The sequence below is a fragment of the Pseudorca crassidens genome, chromosome 15 (genome assembly GCF_039906515.1).
Source record: "Pseudorca crassidens isolate mPseCra1 chromosome 15, mPseCra1.hap1, whole genome shotgun sequence".
Taxonomy (NCBI): Eukaryota; Metazoa; Chordata; class Mammalia; order Artiodactyla; family Delphinidae; genus Pseudorca; species Pseudorca crassidens.
In genome coordinates, this window is record NC_090310.1 from 47,743,997 (window position 1) to 47,765,386 (window position 21,390).

The following is a 21,390-nucleotide window of genomic DNA, read 5'->3' on the forward strand; positions in this document are numbered from 1 at the left end:
AGACCTTCTATTTTATTATTTGCCTTCTGGTCCCCAGAACCTCCGCTTGCTTTGACCATGGCTAATTTCTTGCTTGACCTCCTGGCTTCTTTTTGTCCCACTGGGGTCTACTCTCTGTTTGCCATCCAGGACCCTAATGCGTACCTGGATGTCACTCATCCTGGCCTTTTTGGCTCCAGCTTTTGACCAAGAGCAGCTTATTCTAGCAACAGCATGGGTAGGGGTATATAAAGCTGAGTCTCCTGATCCTTCTGAATTGGCAGCTGTGGTAGATTTGTGTGTTTGTTCCGGTATTTGAGTCAAGGTCACAGGCTTGACTGATCTTACTGCTACCAAAAAGGAAGTTAGAAGAGTAAAAATAAATCCCCAAAGCACTCTCTATCTCCAACACAAGTTTTGACCTTGCAAGTCTCTCCATCATTACTTGCTACACAGATCAGGTCCAGGTGAGTTCTGACTAGGACTCATAAAATGCGCTGTGAGGCAATCCTCTGGCATCTGTATTGGTAATCACTAAACTTTACGTGATTTACCCACTAATTATAGGAGAAAAAGTACCATGCTATAAAACTTTAGAATCTATGCAATAGTCCTAGTAATAATAATAGCTAAATTTATTGAGTGCTTACTCTGTATCAGGCAGTATGCCAGGAATTTCACATGGATTATCTCATTGAATCTTCCCAGCAACCCTATGAAGTAAGTGCTTTTATTATCCCCATTCCATAGATGAGAGAGGCACAGAGAAGTCAAGTAACTTGCCCAAAGCTCTCAAACTAAATTAGTGGTAGAGCCAGGATTTGAACCCAGGCATTCAGACTCTAGAGCCCTAAAAACCATTAAGGTTTTGTTTGGTTATTGTTTTCCCACACAGTCTGTCTTTGCTGTGCTGAATAATATGTTCTGTTTTAGAAATTTATCTTGGAATATAAAGGAACAGTTCTCATGATAGTAACCTCCAAGATGACATTCCAGTTTTGATTATTTTTAATTGATTTTGATTATATTGTTATGTATTTCAGAGTTCATTTTATAAATCAAATACTCATAATTAATGGGAGTTGCCGTGGGAGAGTTCACTATTTTAAGACAAGTGCCCCAATTTTTCACTTTTCTTGGTCTATAAGCTTGAAGCATGATATAGCCTCAATATTTCTACTTTTCAGCAGCTTCATTATTTGTCAGATATATTTGAAATTGTAATCTTAGTCTGACCTAGGGCTGAAAAAAATCTACTGGTCTAGAAATGTAATGGACTTTAGCCAAACTGTATTGTTAGTAGCAACATCAACCAGGTCCTACTTGTTAGAGAGAAGCAGTATGAAGGAGGGAGCAACAATTTTCATTTTTGATAATCACACTTCTAACTTCGTATTCTTCAAACAGAGCCTACAAACTCTTTGCTAAAGCGTCTGACATGGGAAACTTGAAAGCTATGGAGAAAATGGCTGATGCTTTGCTATTTGGAAATTTTGGCATGCAAAACATAACAGCAGCTATCCAATTATACGAGTCCTTGGCTAAAGAAGGATCATATAAAGCCCAAAACGTGAGTTTTGAAAGAAAATTAAACTTTAAATAGCTATGTCCTGAAATAATTATAGGCAAATAACATGTGAGAGGAGTTGAGCCTCTACTGCATGAGCCCAGGCCTAGGAAAGTTACTGTAATGCGCTGAGTGTAATGTTCCGTCAGGGCAAGAACGAGCAGGAGCCCGGGGCAAATTCTTCTAGCTCTTGAGTGACTTTCAGGAATGGAGCAGAGCTGCTCTCTAATCCACCTTCCCACCATCCATGTCCATGTGTGTGTTTCGAAACAATGTGAGAACTCTGAACCCCTAACATAGTTAAATTTTATATAAAATATATTCACCTATGCAAAGAAATATGGAACTAAATCTCCTACCTTAGGATGCCTGGTTTTTACACTTCAAGTATTTTATAAGCTATATATATTTCCTTTTCTATTTTAATATGTGTATTTCACTTTATTCCAAGAATAACATAAGCATTTCATAGAAAATCTGGAAAACAGGAAAAAAAAAAAAAAAGCCCTTCACAAGCCAACCATCCTGACTCAACTACTGTTAGGACTGCTTTGTATTTCTGTTTGGCGTCTTCCTCTGTGCATCTTTCTTTTAAAAATATCATCATAATCACATGTATTATGATTATGATGTATCATTTTGTTTCTGGCTGCTTTCACTTAATGCTATAGCAAAAGTATGTTTTCATGTTGCTGGTCGCGCTTTTTTTTTTTTAGATGTTGGGGGTAGGAGTTTTAGTAATTTATTTATTTATTTTTGCTGTGTTGGGTCTTTGTTTCAGTGCAAGGGCTTTCTCTAGTTGTGGCAAGCGGGGGCCACTCTTCATTGCAGCGCGTGGGCCTCTCACTATCGTGGCCTCTCTTGTTGCGGAGCACAAGCTCCAGACACGCAGGCTCAGTAGTTGTGGCTCACGGGCCTAGTTGCTCCACAGCATGTGGGATCTTCCCAGACCAGGGCTCGAACCCATGTCCCCTGCATTAGCAGGCAGATTCTCAACCACTGCGCCACCAAGGAAGCCCTTTGCTGGTCTTCTTAATGAAAACATTTCTTTCTGATCACAAAAGAAATTTATGCTGATTACAAGAAAAACCGGCGAATTCAGAAATTATGAGGAAGACACTAAAAGTTGTCTAAAATCTTTTCCCATAGATCATTTTTGTTTCCATCCAGTAAAGTGTAGAAGCTAAGCTTTGGAGTCAGACAGATCTAAGTTCAAATGCACTCTACCACTTACTTATTGGATAACTACTTAACAAAACCCTTTCCCCTTCTTCTGCATGAGAATTTGACCTTTGGTTCACTCTCTACTTCTGTTTCCCTGGTAATATGATAGGAGTGAAATGTTAACTATGTTTCTAGATAGTATTGCTTATTGTTGAAATGACCTCTACTTGGTAAACTACCTTTGGACTGGGAGAAACTGTCATGAACTATAAATACCTGATGGTGGTGATGATTCTTACCGGGATCCTGGACACTATGCCTATGGAGTTGTTACAGAGGGAATATGAGGCTTTTATGTCAGGTTGCCTGTTGCACCACCCAATGTGCAACAGGGGATCTCATCCCCTTGTGTCTGAGTCAGCTGAGGGACCAAAGATGAGGGCTGCTGGAGGACTATGTGACCTGCTGCAAGGACTCCCACGGAAAGGAGGCCTGATGCTGCCCTGCTGGCAAACTGTGATTCCTGTGCTACATCTACCGAAGAAACTGGTGGCATGTGTAGCCTGTGGGAGTCTTGTGAGTCTGCATATTTATTTGAACCAGAAGTTGGACAAGAGGAACTCTAATGGGTGGGATAACCTCTCTAACTTTCACCTGTAGAGTTAGGATAATGATAAAACACCAGGTTCTATGTCTATCTGGTTCACTGCTGTATCTCTAAAAATTTAGTGCAGTGTCTGGGACAAAGAATATTAGTTGAATGCTGAATTAATTCATGATGAATGAATTAATGGAGTTGTGAGGATTAAAATAATGTGTGAAGGCACTTAATTCCATACCTGGAACTTTATAATCATTCATCATAAAAGATATAAATGCAATTATTACTCTTACTATTATTCTTCCAGAATTTTTCCTATAAGTATGTAGAAAATTTTTTACAAAAATGAGACATACTTTAATTGCTGTTTCTTAATCTGCTCTTTACTCACTTAATAATACATCAGAGATATCTTTCCCTGTGAATATATTCCATATTTGGTTAATCAAAAATATAAAGTTCCAAAACAGACCAAATGTTACCATCATGACCACCACAACAAATAATGTCACCTAATTCCTTTCTAAACTAGTGAATATGTGCTTTTTCTGTTAGTGGGTATATTAATTAATTAATTAAGTCAACAGTTGTTTCTTGGACACTTACTATGTACCACAGATAATCCTGTTGATGGGGAGAAAAAGATCAATAGGCCAAAGTCCTTATGGGCCAATCTGAAATATAAACAAATATATAAATATATTTATATAAATATGTTTATATAAATATAAACAAAAATATAAACAAATAATTTCAGCATAATTTACGTGGACTAGAATTAAGGTGTGTATAAAGTGCACAGAAAAGGGTCTGACTGGTTTTGCCTGAGGCAGGTAGGGAAGGCTACAAGGAAGAAGCGACATTTGCTCCCAGTCTAGAATATTGGATACAGGCAACATGAAGGATTTGTCTATATTTGAATAAAGTATTTGATGCAAGGGTCAAAGTACTATTTTCAGAAAAAAAAATTCCAAATTAACATAATTGATACATAAAACATATGGATTTTAAAGCTGAAGTCAGAGTTTCACTCCACATACTCTAGTTAGAATTGTTCTATCGCATGGCCCCAGACCTCCTGTCTATTTATGTGTGTTTGGTCTCAAGAGGACAAGAAGACAAAATGTGGGTGAGGACAGACTTATCACCTGAAAGGCTGACATTGACCTGATATGCAAAATTCAGCCACACTGTTTATTGAAATGCTACAACAGTGGTTGGAAAAAGTCTCTGCCCCAAGCTCCTCTTATGCTCTTCCTGACAACCTGAACACCCGTATTCTTCACTTGGACTTCCCCCTCCTCCCTTCAGCTCCCCGTGATCTTCCAGCCAAAGTGTTATCTGGATGGGCAGGGAGCTTACAGGACCCTGTTCCAGTGCTACAGCTGGATTCTATTCTGAAATTAACTATCATCCCTGTCATGACTATAGGAAAATCTGTTTCTGATAGAAAGTCCTCTTGCAGTTGAATTATCTCCTGATACAAAGAACAATTAAAGATATTCCGTGGTACAAACAATGCTTTGTTTGATGGCTGGTTGCTGCGACAAGGCTGGCCACGTGCCATATTGATCACAGCTCTTTAACAGGACTGGCCAGGTGACCACCTTTCTTCTCAGGCTGTTTGTGCCAGCCTGATACAGGAATCCAGCTGCACTGGTAGGAAATATTGCTGGGAACTGCAAGGACAATGTAGCAACAGAAATGTGGCTGAACAAGCTGAAATGTATACTGAGAATGATAATGAAAGAGAGTGAGAGAGATAGACATAAAGATAGAGAGAAAATGAGAATGAAGACACCTATCTCTGGGGGAAAAGGGTAAGAACAATCGGAAATACTGAAATGTTATAGATGGGAGAAGCCTGGAGTGCCAGAGGGCTAGTAGAGACCTGATTTAACAAAGAAAACAAAAAAGATATGAACTCATATTCATGCAGGCATTGAGGGGGTGGGGGAAGAAATGCAGTTTCAGGCTATGTATAAAAGGAAAGCTGGATGGAGGAAAAGAGGCATACTTATTTCTTTTCATGCACCTTGAATGGTTCATCACAAAAAATCCAAATAAACTAAAAGAAATCCTGATAAGGGCAATAAAAACAAATAAGATTGTGAACAGACTCCATTGAATTGATTTGCAAAGAATCTGTACCTTCCAAATAATGAAAACTATTCACTAATGGTGTAGTCTTCATGAAAATGGTGAAAATTGAGGAAAGAACAAACAAAAAAAAAGCCATATTTTAGAGGATGTCATAAGATATTGTAGTATACCAGCTGGAGGTAGATAAATTATATATTTTTTATTTCTCTGATCCTCATTTAAGGAAGCAGAGATTCAGAATCAGAAAGACTCATTCTTTTCTTGATACTGATGAACTGTTTCAACAGAAAATTTGTCTGTTAATTTGCCAAATAAGAAGGTAGGGTTTAAACCTCATTTGCTTTGAGAATCAAGAAATGGATCATAAATGGCTAACTAATAAGAACCTGCTGTATAAAAGAATAAATAAAATAAAATTTAAAAATTAAAAAAAATGGATCATTCACATCGTATCACCTTAAAATTAACTTAATCACTGTAATGATTATTAGCACTGTGCTACTACTGAAAAAAATCATTTTTAGTATCAAATACTCGCTTTGATAATTCTAGGATTACCTGTGTAGAGCATTTCTTTTTGACGTTAATCATCTTTTTGTATTAAGGGTGCAAAAAGGATCTGAGTTTTCCATCAGGGTTGATTCACACTTCTGTTTGGCATGCAATTTGAGCTAAAAGTAATGACTACAGATGCTTTCAAGCCCCGTACAACAATTATAATAATTAAATGCTTAATTTTTTTCTCTTTTAATAATTCCTTATATAAAGAGAAAAAGGAGGAGCATTTAATTTTTAAGTTGTTATTATGGAACCTGAGTAATTTGCTTTGAAATATACTAAAATATCCTGCACACTTAACTCTTTCCACTCAAATCCCAGTGACTATAACACAGCACAATGGTTGAGTTCAAGGTCTTATAAACAAATTTAATTTGCAGAGCTTGACATTTTAAAACCACTGAAAGTATCATTGATGTCATCACTATAGTGTAGCTTCTCTTCAAACCACAGCATTTTTTTTCTGGATTAAGATTTAATCATTCTAAGGCTTCCCTGGTGGCACAGTGGTTAAGAATCCGCCTGCCAATGCAGGGGACACGGGTTCGAGCCCTGGTCCGGGAAGGTCCCACATGCTGCAGAGCAACTAAGCCCATGCGCCACAACTACTGAGCCTGCACTCTAGAGCCTGCGAGCCACAACTACTGAGCCCGCGTGCCACAACTACTGAAGCCCACGCACCTAGAGCCCGTGCTCTGCAACAAGAGAAGCCACCGCAATGAGAAGCCCACGCACGGCAACAAAGAGTAGCTCCCGCTCGCCGCAACTAGAGAAAAGCCCGTGTGCAGCAACAAAGACCCAACACAGCCAAAAATAAAATTAATTAAAAAAAAGATTTAATCATTCTATAATCCATTTCATTTCACCTCAGCCTTATCTCAGAAAAAACCAAAGACCAAAAACTGACTACTGTAAAGCTGTTAGTTAACAATGCCTAAGTGTAAAGAAACAGGACAGCCCTGACTATAATTGGCATATTTACTACATGACAGCCCATAACATCTTTTGTCTTCCTGCCTGCCATGCTTTAAGCAGTGGGGGGGAAAAAAAAAAAAAAGTTAAGCCCTCCAGAGAATTAATTCAAGATCATCCATTGTTATTTTTCTGCTAAAGAGAGAGGAAGCATTCTCTTTGAGTTGATTTATTTGAGGCTGGGAAAATCATGGTTTTAGCCCTTTATAGAATGAGTTTTATACAGAGAAAGCTCTCCATCCCAATCACAGGATGGAAATTAACTCCCACACAATCCACTACACAACTTCACGACCTCACAATCTTCTCCAAGAGAATCAGGCCAAAAAGTGTGGTAGGCTCTGCACAAAATGATACACTGTTGGTGAAAGCATCTTATAATACAAGCTCAACTGAATAGAACATATCTTCATTTTCTTATATAAAGGTCAGTATATTTGTATATTATCAAAGTTTCTACATAAACAAGATTCTAAATGGAGCAGAATCAAAAATTGCTAAGAGTTGCAAGAAAAATAAATTATTTAGCCAATAATATTGGCTAAAGGTATTTTTACAAGGAGCCAATTTAGCCATTTAAAATATAACTACAAGGGTTAGAGGAGTACCAGGATTCCACTTTCCATTTGTAATAACAGCCTTCATGATCAACTTTCCTGAAAAGGGAGCCTTTGAGACTAAAGAGGAATTGGCAGAATCTTAGATATTTTTTTAGTTTATGGATTAAGTAGATTACAAATTATAAACCACATGTTAGAGCTATTATGCTTTTAAGAACTGAACTCTGCAGTCAATTCCCTAGTTTAAAAAGTAAGATTGTTCTTTATCCTTGAAATTTTAATAAAAAGTTTAAGAAATTATTCATTTTCTGTTTTGATGGAATTATCAGACCTTGTTGTATCTTGACTTTAGGGAGACATTTAACAAAGTCTTGCATCATGTTCTCATGAGCTAGGTGAAAAAGTAGAAACGTGGGCTTTGATAATGGTAAATAAAAAGTATAGACTAATAGGTTGATGCCAAGGTGAAAGCAAGTCTGGTAATCTGCCTCAGGACGCTGCCTATGACCCTGTGCTCTTCAAATATTCCATCAGCTATTAAGCTGAATGGCTAATACAAAATTGTTTTTAATTTGAAGCATAGAAAGAAAGGCATATTACCCATGATTTGCATAAGAGTGTAGAATGAACTTGTAAAAATGGTGATAGGAATAATAAAGCTACAAATGAGTAGCAACTTGAAAATATTAGGAACACCAAAACAGACTATTACAATTATGTTCTGACAAAAAATAGTGTTATGACTCTATTGAGAAGAGGAGGAAGGAGAAAAAATAAAGTGATGTAGATGACCTAAATTATCATCTATCATCTAGCAAATCTGTAGCTAATGTGCAAAATACATAAATTAACAGCAAGTAGTAGCAACTTATCAGGAGTCCTAATGGTGGTAATTATTAGAAGAAAACAACTAAAATAATTAAAAGTGGTTATCTCTAAGGAGACAAATAAGGAGTAGCCTAGAAAGGAGCAGGACATTGATATTTGTATTTTAAGCCCTCAGAAATATTGGAATTTTAATTTTTAATACATATACATCTCTTAATTTGATAACAAATATATAAAAAGTTAAATTTAGATATTAACTCTCCCCCCCAAAAGGAATTATGCTTAACAACAGAAGTCCTCTCCCACTGAAAAGAAAGCAGAATCTTTGGAAAATGTCAAATTCTGGGTATGGGGCAAGAAATATACAAGATGATGTTGAAACATCTTATCCTACTTGATGGCAAGGACACTGTAAGAAAATACTAGGATTGAGAATTCCCTGGTGGTCCAGTGATTAAGACTTGGCACTTTCACTGCGGTGGCCTGGATTCAATCCCTGGTCCGGCAGCTCAAACAAGCATGAATTACTAAAGATGGAACAATTGAGCACGAAGATGAATAATGACCACAATGGACTGAAATTACCTCAAATGTACTTAAATCCATTAGTTCATAATGATACTTAGAAACAACACTCTTTTTTTTTAACTTATTTTTTTTATATTTATTTTTGGCTGTGTTGGGTCTTCGTTTCTGTGCGAGGGCTTTCTCCACTTGCGGCAAGCAGGGGCCAGTCTTCATCGTGGTGCGCGGGCCTCTCACTACCGCGGCCTCTCTTGTTGCGGAGCACAGGCTCCAGACGCGCAGGCTCAGTAGTTGTGGCTCACGGGTCTAGTTGCTCCACGGCATGTGGGATCCTCCTGGACCAGGGCTCGAGCCCGTGTCCCCTGCATTGACAGGCATATTCTCAACCACTGCGCCACCAGGGAAGCCCGGAACAACACTCTTTAATCACTTTGGAGGATGTTAGAGAACCAACTCTCATTATTTTGAAAACTGATAAACAGACAGGTTCAAACATTTATTGACTATTCTTCACAAACTATATCTCAGAATATAGGAGACCAAAGAAAGTTTTTCTTTATAAAATTATTCCAGCTAATAAATAAGGAAGGAAAGACAGAATTAGAATGGTATCTTTTTGCCACCCCTAATAAGTCAATGGACCTATGCAGTGGTCATTACTGGCTGCTAACATCACAAAGTAGAGACAAGAAACTATATACCTCCTGATGGAAATACATAACACTTCCTATGAGACAGTCTTGCCAAACACATTACACCTAAGTTTGATCAAGCCTCTAAATCTGACTGCCAGCCTGTAGAAAATACAGTATTGTGATCAACAAAATCCAGGCTAAGTATAACTCTATAGGAGAAGTGACTGGTTTTTTCAACAACAACGAAAAATTACAAGGAGAAAAGAGATGGATAAGAAACTTAGATATTAAAAAAGACTTGAGACTTCCCACTCAGTTGCAATGTATTGGCCATATCTGGATCCCAATTCAAACAAACCGTTAAAAAAAGAAAAGAAAAAGTTAAAAGAAAAATAAAGAACATTTATAAGGCAGTTGGGTAGATATAGACACTGACTAATGATATTAACAAATTTATATTAATGTTTTCAGTGAATAATGATATTATGATTTTGTTTTTTAAAGGTTCTTTCTTTTAGAGGCACATACTGAAATATTTACAGATGAAATATATATTGTCCAAGATTTACTTCAAAATAAGCTGGATGGCCAGAGAAAATCAGTGTGGATATCAGTGAAGGCAGATTGGGCAAATTGACAATGGATAATGATTGGGTGATGGATCATGGGTTTTTTATATTACTTTATTTACTTTTTCATATTCGAAGAATACACAGATGGAATAGGTGTTAGACTTGAAGATTAATAACTAAGAGGAAGTGGAATATCTCCACACCCTTCTGGTTTTTGTTGAGCAGTATGGCATTTTCCCCCCAAAATGGCCACAGTAATATTTCCAGTCCACATGCTATTTCAGACCCCTAATCAACATCATCAAAAAGTAGAGTCTACTTTCCATTTGCTTGTATGCAGGTGGGCTTGTGGCTACTTCAAACAATAGAGTTTGCTGTAAGTATTGCTACATCACTTTGAAGGCTAAGTCATAAAAAGGATATAGCTCTGCCTGGTTCCCTCTCTCTCAGGATGCTCACTCCTGGAACCCAGCTACCATGCTGTGAGGAAGCTCATACAATAGGAGACGCCACATATTGCTGTTCTGGCCATTAGTCTCTGCTAAGGTCTCAACAAACAGCTAGAATCAACTGCCAGACGTGTGAGTGAAACAGCATTCAGATTATTGCATCCCTAGCCTTTGAGTCTTCCAACTAAGACCCCCATATCATGGATCAGAGAAAAGCCATCCCCACTCTACCTTGACCAAATTCCTGACCCACTGAACCCTTAGCATAATAAATGGTCATTTTATGCCACCAAGTTTCTGGTTAATTTGTTACACAGCCATAGTAACTGGAACAAAGACACAAACATTCAGAATTTAAAGGGCAGATTGTACTTTTCTCAGAAGCACCTGATGCCTTGGCATCCTTGTTGAAAATCACTTGACCATATATATGACGGTTTATTCTGGTCTCTCTACACTGTTCCATTGCTCTATATGTCTGTCTTTATGCCAGTACTACAGGGTTTTGAATTACTGTAGGCATCTAGCTTTGGGTTTTTTTCCCTCAAGACAGATCAACTATTTTGTGAGTTTCCATATGAGATTTTATATAAATTTTAGGATGGTTGTTTCTATTTGTGCAAAAATGACATTGAGACTTTGATAGAGGTTGCACTGAATCTGTAATCTCTCTGGGTACATTCTAACAATATTAGGTCTTCCAGTACATAAGCATAGGGTATTTTCCATTTATTTATGTCTTTTTAAATTTTTTTCAGCATTGTTTTATAGTTTTCAGTGTACAAGTCTTTCACCTCCTTGGTTAGTTTATTCCTAAGTATTTATTCTTTTTGATGCTATTGTAAAATGGACAGTTAAATTCCTTTTCTAAATGTTGATTGTTAATGTATAGAAAAGCTATTCGTTTTTTGTGTTGATTTTGTATCCTGCAACTTTGCTGAATTTATTAGTTTTAGCAGATTTTTGTGAAATCATTAGGGTTTTCTACATATAAGATTATGTCATTTGTGAACAAAGTTTATTTTACTTATCCTTTCCAATTTAGAGGTCTTTTTTTTTTTTCTTGCCTAACTCCTCTAGCTAGAATTTCCAGTACCATGTTGAATAGCAGTGATGAGAGTACATCTCCTTGCCTTGTTCCTAATCTTAAAGGGAAAGCTTTCAATTTTTCACCATTACATATGATATTTGCTATGGGCTTTTTATGCATGGTAATTATTATGCTGAAGTAATTTTCCTCTATTCCTAATTTGTTTAGTGTTTTTATTATAAAAAGGTGTTGAATTATGTCAAATGCTCTTTCTGCATCAATTGAAATGCTCATATTTTTCTCTTTGATTTTGTCAATGTGGTACAGTAGGCCCTTGGGATCCATAGGGGATCGGTTCCAGGACACCCCTACTGATACCAGAAATCCACATATGGTCACATACATTATATTGGGTGGGACAAAATGTGCCTTCAGTTTTCTAAGTAAAAATAAAACACACATTTTTCATTTTCACCAAGAACTTTACTGAAAAACGTATTCACCCTTTTGTTCCACTACCTTCTGTCATTTTTCATAATTCTGTCTTCCCAAAATATTTTTAACATCTTTTTGAGACCATAATTGCTTTACAATGGTGTCTTAGTTTCTGCTCTATAACAAAGTGAATCAGCTATACATATACATATATCCCCATATCTTCTCCCTCTTGCGTCTGCCTCCCACCCTTCCTATTCCACCCCTCTAGGTGGATAAAAAGCACCGAGCTGCTCTCCCTGTGCTAAGTGGCTGCTTCCCACTAGCTATCTATTTTACATTTGGTAGTGTATATATGTCCATGCCACTCTCACTTCGTCCCAACTTACCATTCCCCTTCCCTGTCTGCTCAAGTCATTCTCTACGTCTGCGTCTTTATTCCTGTCCTGTCCCTAGGTTCTTGAGAACCATTTTTTTTCTTTTCTAAGATACCATATATATGGTTAGCATATGGTATTTGTTTTTCTCTTTCTGACTTACTTCACTCTGTATGACACACTCTAGGTCCATCCACCTCACTACAAAAAACTCAATTTTGTTTCTTTTTATGGCTGAGTAATATTCCATTGTATATATGTGCCACATCTTCTTTATCCATTCATCTGTTGATGAACACTTAGGTTGCTTCCATGTCCTGGCTTTTTAAAAAATGAACATTGTGGTACATGAATCTTTTTGAGTTATGGTTTTCTCAGGGTATATGCCCGGTAGTGGGATCGCTGGGTCATATGGGAGGTCTATTTTTAGTTTTTTAAGGAACCTCCATACTGTTCTCCATAGTGGCTGTATCAATTTACATTCCCACCAACAGTGCAAGAGGATTCCTTTTTCTCCACACCCTCTCCAGCACTTATTGTTTGTAGATTTTTTGATGATGGCCATTCTGACTGGTGTGAGGTGATACCTCATTGCAGTTTTGATTTGCATTTCTCTAATGATTAGTGATGTTGAGCATTCTTTCATGTGTTTGTTGAAATCTGTATATCGTCTTTGGAGAAATGTCTGTTTAGGTCTTCTGCCCATTTTTGGATTGGGTTGTTTGTTTTTTTGATATTGAGCTGCATGAGTTGCCTGTATATTTTGGAGGTTAATCCTTTGTCAGTTGCTTCGTTTGCAAATATTTTCTCTCATTCTGAGGGTTGTCTTTTGGTCTTGTTTATGGTTTTCTTTCCTGTGCAAAAGCTTTTAAGTTTCATTAGGTCCCATTTATTTATTTTTGTTTTTATTTCCATTTCTCTAGGAGGTGGGTCAAAAAGGATCTTGCTGTGATTTATGTCATAGAGTGTTCTGCCTATGTTTTCCTCTAAGAGGTTTATAGTGTCTGGCCTTACATTTAGGTCTTTAATCCATTTGGAGTTTATTTTTCTGTATGGTGTTAGGGAGTGTTCTAATTTCATTCTTTTAAATGTAGCTATCCAGTTTTCCCAGCACGACTTATTGAACAGGTTGTCGTTTCTCCATTGTATATTCTTGCCTCCTTTATCAAAAATAAGCTGACCATATGTGTGTGGGTTTATCTCTGGGCTTTCTATCCTGTTCCATTTATCTATATTTCTGTTTTTGTGACAGTACCATACTGTCTTGATTACTGTAGCTTTGTAGTATAGTCTGAAGTCTGGGAGACTGATTCCTCCAGCTCCATTTTTCTTTCTCAAGATTGCTCTGGCAGGCTTCCCTGGTGGCGCGGTGGTTGGGGGTCCGCCTGCCGATGCAGGGGACACGGGTTCGTGTCCCGGTCTGGGAACATCCCACATGCCATGGAGTGGCTGGGCCCGTGAGCCATGGCCGCTGAGCCTGCGCGTGTGGAGCCTGTTCTCTGCAGCGGGAGAGGCCACAACAGTGAGAGGCCCGCATACCGCAAAAAAAAAAAAAAAAAAGGATTGCTTTGGCTATTCGGGGTCTTTTGTGTTTCCATACAATTTGTGAAATTTTTTGTTCTAGTTCAATGAAAAATGCCATTGGTAGTTTGGTAGGGATTGCTTTGGGATGTATAGTCATTTTCACAATGTTGATTCTTCCAATCCAAGAACATGGTTTATCTCTCTGTCTGTTTGTATCATCTTTAATTTCTCTCATCAGTGTCTTACAGTTTTCTGCATACAGGTCTTTTCTCCCCTTATGTAGGTTTATTCCTAGGTATTTTATTATTTTTGTTGCAGTGGTAAATGGGAGTATTTCTTTAATTTCTCTTTCAGATTTTTCATCATTAGTGTATAGGAATGCAAGAGATTTCTGTGCATTAGCTTTGTATCCTGCTACTTTACATATTCATTGATTAACTCTAGTAGCTTTCTGGTAGTATCTTTGGGATTCTCTATGTATAGTATCATGTCATCTGCAAACAGTGACAGTTTTACTTCTTTTTTTCTAATTTGGATTCCTGTTATTTCTTTTTCTTCTCTGAGTGCTGTGGCTAAAACTTCCAAAACTATGTTGAATAATAGTGGTGAGAGTGGACATCCTTGTCTTGTTCCTGATCTTAGTGGAAATGGTTTCAGTTTTTCACCATTGAGAAAAATGTTGGCTGTGGGTTTGTCATATATGGCTTTTATTATGTTGAGGTAAGTTCCCTCTATGCCTACTTTCTGGAGGGTATTTATCATAAATGGGTGTTGAATTTGTCAACAGCTTTTTCTGCATCTATTGAGATGATCAAATGGTTTTTCTCCTTCAATTTGTTAATATGCTTTATCACATTGATTGTTTTGTGTATATTGAAGAATCCTTGCATTCTTGGGATATCCTCACTTGAACATGGTGTATGATCCTTCTAATGTGCTGTTGGATTCTGTTTGCTAGTTTTTTGTTGAGGAATTTTGAATCTATGTTCATCAGTGATATTGGTCTGTAGTTTTCTTTTTTGGGACATCTTTGTCTGGTTTTGGTATTAGGGTGATGGTGGCCTCGTAGAATGAGTTTGGAAGTGTTCCTCCCTCTGCTATATTTTGGAAGAGTTTGAGAAGGATAGGTGTTACCTCTTCCCTAAATGTTTGATAGAATTTGCCTGTGAAGCCCTCTGGTCCTGGGCTTTTGTTTGTTGGAAAATTTTTAATCACAGTTTCAATTTCAGTGCTTGTATTTGGTCTGTTTATATTTTCTATTTCTTCCTGTTTCAGTTTTGGAAGGTTATGCTTTTCTAAGTGTTTGTCCATTCCTTCCAGGTTGTCCCTTTTATTGGCATATAGTTGCCTATAGTAACCTCTCATGATCCTTTGTATTTCTGCAGTGTCAGTTGTTACTTCTCCTTTTTCATTTCTAATTCTGTTGACTTGAGTCTTCTCCCTTTTTTTTCCTTGATGAGTCTGGCTAGTGGTTTATCAATTTTGTTTATCTTCTCAAAGACCCAGCTTTTAGTTTTATTGATCTTAGGTACTGTTTCCTTCATTTCTTTTTCACTTATTTCTGATCTGATCTCTATGATTTCTTTCCTTCTGCTAACTTTGGGGTTTTCTTTCTCTAATTGCTTTAGGTGTAAGGTTAGGTTGTTTATTTGAGATGTTTCTTGTTTCTCGTGGTAGGATTGTATTGCCATAAACTTCCCTCTTAAACCTGCTTTTGCTGCATCCCATATGTTCTGGGTGGTCGTGATTTCATTGTCATTTGTTTCTAGGTATTTTTTGATTTCCTATTTGATTTCTTCAGTGGTCTCTTGGTTATTTAGTAGTGTATTGTTAGGCCTCCATGTGTTTGTATTTTTAACACATATTTTCCTGTAATTGATATCTAGTCTTATAGCGTTGTGGTTGGAAAAGATACTTGATATGATTTCAAATTTACCAAGGCTTGATTTGTGACCCAAGATATGGTCTATCCTGGAGAATGTTCCATGAGCACTTGAGAAGAAAGTGTATTCTGTTGTTTTGGGATGGAATGTCCTATTAATATCAATTAAGTCCACCTTGTTTAATGTATCAGCTAAAGCTTGTGTTTCCTTATTTATTTCCATTTTGAATGATCTGTCCATTGGTGAAAGTGGGGTGTTAAAGTCCCCTACTATGATTGTGTTACTGTCGATTTCCCCTTTTATTGCTGTTAGCATTTGCCTTATGTATTGAGGTGTTCCTATGTTGGGTGCATAAATATTTACAATTGTTATATCTTCTTCTTGGACTGATCCCTTGATCATTATGTAGTGTCCTTCTTTGTCTGTTGTAGTAGTCTTTATTTTAAAGTCTATTTTGCCTGATATGAGAATTGCTACTCCAGCTTTCTTTTGATTTCCATTTGCATTCAATATCTTTTTCTAACCCCTCACTTTCAGTCTGTATGTGTCCCTAGGTCTGAAGTGGGTCTCTTGTGGACAGCATATATACAGGTCTTGTTTTTGTATCCACTCAGCCAGTCTATGTCTTTTGGTTGGAGCATTTAATCCATTTACATTTAAGGTAATTATTGATATGTATGTTCCTATTACCATTTTCTTAATTGTTTGGGGTTTATTATTGTAGGTCTTTTCCTTCTCTTGTGTTTCCTGCCTAGAGAAGTTCCGTTAGCATTTGTTGTAAAGCTGGTTTGGTGGTGCTGAATTCTCTTAGCTTTTGCTTGTCTGTAAAGGTTTTAATTTCTCCGTCAAATCTGAATGAGATCCTTGCTGGGTAGAGTAATCTTGGTTGTAGGATTTTCCCTTTCATCACTTTAAATATGTCCTGCCACTCCCTTCTGGCTTGCAGAGTTTCTGCTGAAAGATCTGCTGTTAACCTTATGGGGATTCCCTTGTATGTTATTTGTTGCTTTTCCCTTGCTGCTTTTAATATTTTTGCTTTGTATTTAATTTTTGTTAGTTTGATTCATATGTGTCTTGGCATGTTTCTCCTTGGATTTATCCTGTATGGGACTCTCTGTGCTTCCTGGACTTGATTGTTTCCTTTTCCATATTAGGGAAGTTTTCAACTATATTCCCTTCAAATATTTTCTCAGTCCCTTTCTTTTTGTCTTCTTCTTCTGGGACCCCTATAATTCGAATGTTGGTGCATTTAATGTTGTCCCAGAGGTCTCTGAGACTGTCCTCAATTCTTTTCATTCTTTTTGCTTTATTCTGCTCTGTGGTAGTTATTTCCAGTTTTTTATCTTACAGGTCACTTATCCGTTCTTCTGCATCAGTTATTCTGCTATTGATTCCTTCTAGAGAATTTCTAGTTTCATTTATTGTGTTGTTCATCATTGTTTGTTTGCTGTTTAGTTCTTCTATGTCCTTGTTAAATGTTTCTTGGATTTTCTCCATTCTATTTCCAAGATTTTTTATCATCTTTAGATCATTACTCTGAATTATTTTTCAGTTAGACTGCCTATTTCGTCTTCATTTGTTTGGTCTGGTGGGTTTTTACCTTGCTCCTTCATCTGCTGTGTATTTCTCTGTCTTCTCATTTTGCTTAACTTACTGTGTTTGGGGTCTCCTTTCTTCAGGCTGCAGGCTCATAGTTCCCGTTTTTTTGGTGTCTGTCCCCAGTGGGTAAGGTTAGTTCAGTGGGTTGTGTAGCCTTCCTGGTGGAGGGGACTGGTGCCTGTGTTCTAGTGGATGAGGATGGATCTTGTCTTTCTGGTGGGCAGGACTGCATCCGGTGGTGTGTTTTGCGGTGTCTGTGAAATTTTTATGATTTTCGGCAGCCTCTCTGCTAATGGGTAAGGTTGTGCTGGCATGGGCTGTCCAGCACTGTAGCTTTCTGGCCATTGATTGGAGCTGTGTCTTAGTATTGAGTTGGAGATCTCTGAGAGAGCTTTCACGGTTTGATATTACTTGGGGCTGGGAGGTTTCTGGTGGAACTCGGCTCTCCCACCTCAGAGGCTCAGGCCTGACACCTGGCTGGAGCACCAAGGCTATGATTGTGGAGGCTTGGTGAATACAAAATCTGATATAGTAGGCCAGTAGGATGGAGACTCTGGGAAGAGTTGCAGCCCAAATGAAGGCTGCTGGCAGAATCCTATCCTCTGGTCATTGGCAGGAGGCTTCATTTCCTTACCATGTGGAACTCTTATTAGGGCTGCTCATAACAAAGCTTCTTCCATAGAATGGAAGAGAGGAAAAGGGGGAGAGAAGGACAGAGAGGGAAAGGGAGAAAGTCAGGGGCTGGGAGAGTGGGCCCCAAAACTTTTTATCTTTTTGAGCAAAGAACTGTTCCAGGTGCCTTTTACAGTCTTCTAGGGAATTGAAGTTTTTTCCATTAAGAGAATTTTGTAAAGACCAAAATAAACGGAGATCCGAAGGTGCAGTGTTTGGTGAATACTGCAGATGAATCAGAACTTCCCAGCCAAGCTGTAACAGTTTTTGCCTGGTCATCAAAGAAACAGGCAGTCTTGCATTATCCTGATGGAAGATTATGTGTTTTCTGTTGAATAATTCTGGACGCTTTTCATTGAGTGCTGTTTTCCGTTGGTCTCATTGGTAGCAGTACTTGTTGGAATTAATTGTTTGGTTTTCTGAAAGGAGCTCATAATAGAGGACTCCCTTCCAATCCCACCATATACACAACATCACCTTCTTTGGATGAAGATCGGCCTTTGGTGTGGCTGGTGGTGGTTCATTTCGCTGTCCCACGATCTCTTCCCTTCCACATTATTGTACAGTATCCACTTTTCATCGTCCATCACAATTTGTTTTAAAAATGGAACGTTTTCATTATGTTTCAGTGGAGAATCACATGCAGAACCATGGTCAAGAATGTTTTTTTCGCTTAAATTATGTGGAACTCAAACATTAAAGCAATGAACATAACCAAGCTGGTGCAAATGATTTTCAGCACTTGATTTGTATATTTTGAGTATGTCAGCTCTCTCCTGCGTGGTGTAACATTGATTGTTCTCAATTATTGCTTTGATTTGATCGCTATCCTCTTCAACTGACCTACCCAACCATGGAGCCTCATCCAGTGAGAAATCTCCAGCACGAAACTTCGCAAACCACTTTTGACATATTCAATCAGTCACAGCACTTTCTCTATACAGTGCACAAATCTTTTTGTGCATTTCAGTTGCATTTTTACCTTTCTTGAAATAATACAGCATAAAATGCTGAAAATGTTGCTTTATTTCTTTCATCTTCAATTAAAATGGCTATACAAAAATTCACCAGTTTTGTTGTCTTTTTTTATTTTTTATTTATTTATTTATTTATATTTATTTATTTTTTGCGGTACGCGGGCCTCTCACTGTTGTGGCCTCTCCCGTTGCAGAGCACAGGCTCCGGACACGCAGGCTCAGCGGCCATGGCTCACGGGCCTAGCCGCTCCGCGGCATGTGGGATCTTCCCGGACCAGGCCACGAACCCATGTCCCCTGCATCGGCAGGCGGACTCTCTACCACTGCGCCTCCAGGGAAGCCCTGTTGTCTTTTTTTAAATGCACACTGATATGACAGCTGTCACATACAATCTAACAAAATTGTTTGGAATAAAGTTAAAGACAACTAAGTGCTACTAGAGCCATCTTATGAAAAAACCGAACTAACCTTTGGCTCACCCGATAGAATGATGTAGTATTTGCATATAACCTACACACATCCCCCTGTATACTTTAAATCATCTCTAGATTACTTACCATGTAAATGTTATGTGAATAGTTTCCAGTGCACAGTAAATTTAAGTTTTACCTTTTGGAAATTTTTGGAATTTTAAAAATATTTTTGTTCTGTGGTTGCTTGAGTGTGTTGATGCAGAACCCTCCAGATACAGTGGGCCAACAGTATATATTTTGATCTATTTTATATGCTGAACTGTCTTTGCATTCTAGGAATAAATCCCATTTGATCATGGTGTACAATCCATTTAATGTGTTGTTGAATTCTGTTTGCTAGTACTTTGTTAAGGTTTTCTTTTCATCAATATACATCAGGGATCTTGGTCTGTTGTTTTCTTTTCTTGTAGCATACTTGTCTGGCTTTATTATCAGTGTAGTGGTGGCCTTATAAAATGAGTTTGAAAGTATTCTCTACTCTTCGGTTTTGGGGAAGAATTTGAGAAGGATTGGTGTTATTCTTTAAATGCTTGATAAAATTCTCCAGTGAAGCCATCAGATCCTGGGCTGTTCTTTGTAGGAGGTTTTTGATTACTGATTTAACCTCCTTACTAGTTATAGATCTGTTTAGATTTTTATTTCTTCATGATTCAGTCTTCATAAGTTGTGTGTTTCTAGAAATATATCCATTTCTTATAGATTATCCAATTTTGGGGTGTATATTCTTTCATACTACTCTCTTATTATCTTTTTCATTTCTGTGGCATCAGTTGTAATGTCCCCTCTGTTATTTCTGATTTTTGTGTTTTGGGTCTTTTTTTCTTAGTCTAAGCATTTGTCAATTTTGCTGATCTTTTGAAAAACTAGCTCTTAGTTTCATTGATTTTTCTACAGTTTTTCTATTCTCTTTTTTGTTTATTTTTCCTTTATTCTTTATTATTTCCCTCCTTCTACTAACTTTGGGCTTCATTTGTTCTGTTTTCTTTAGTTGCATGAGGTATAAAGTTAGGTTGTTAATTTGAGAGCTTTTTAAAGTAGATTTTTATCTCTATAAACTTCCTCTTAGTACTGCTTTTGCTGCATTGCCTAAGTTTGGTATGGTGTTTTTAGTTTTCATTTGTCTCAAGATATTTTCTAATTTTTCCTGTGATTTTTCTTTGACCCATTTGTTATTCAAGAGTGTGTTGCTTAATTTGTGCATATTTGTGAATTTTCCAGTTTTCTTTTTGCTATTGATTTCTAGTTTCATTCCACTGTGGTCAGAAAAGTTACTTGGTATGATTTTAATCTTTTTAAATTTGTTAATATTTGTCTTGTGGCCTAACATATGATCTATCCTGGAGAATGTTCTATGTGATCTTCAGAAGAATATGCATTCAGCTGTAGTTGAGTAGAGTGTTTGCTATATGTCCATTAGGTCTAATTAGTCCTTGGTGTTGGTCAACTCCTCTGTTTCTTTATTAATCTTCTGTCTCGTTGTTCTATCCATTATTGAAAGTGGGGAATTAAAATCTCCTACTGTTATTTTATCACTATTTCTCCTTTCAATTCTGTCATTGTTTGCTTCATATATTTGGGTGCTCTGCTGTTAGGTGCATATACATTTATAATGGTTATATCTTCCTGGTGAATTGACCCTTTTATCATTATATAATGCCCTTTGCCTCTTGTGACAGTTTTTGATTTAAAGTCTATTTTTTCTAAGTGTGATCATCCCTCTCTTTTGGTTACAGCTTGCATAGAATATCTTTTTCCATTTTTTTTCACTTTCAGCCTATGTTTGTTTTTATATCTAAGGTAAGTCTTCTGTAGACAGCATAAAGTTGGATCTTGTTTTTTTTCCATTGAGCCTTCTATGTCTTTTAATTGGGGGAGTTTAATCCATATAAAAATTGAGAGTAATTACT

General features: G+C 37.4%; 1 protein-coding gene across 5 annotated transcripts in view; it reads left to right on the plus strand.

The window, feature by feature from the left end:
* The window catches only part of SEL1L2 (SEL1L2 adaptor subunit of SYVN1 ubiquitin ligase), a 118,717-nt gene that overhangs the window by 63,565 nt on the left and 33,762 nt on the right, over nucleotides 1-21,390 (plus strand). For 4 of the 5 annotated variants that reach the window (XM_067707456.1, XM_067707457.1, XM_067707458.1 and 1 more), the window contains one exon: nucleotides 1,387-1,549. The exons of the other annotated variant lie outside the window; for it this stretch is intronic. In XM_067707456.1, coding sequence (XP_067563557.1) covers nucleotides 1,387-1,549 — 163 coding nt within the window. The remainder of the gene's footprint in view (nucleotides 1-1,386; nucleotides 1,550-21,390) is intronic. 5 annotated transcript variants of the gene reach the window in all.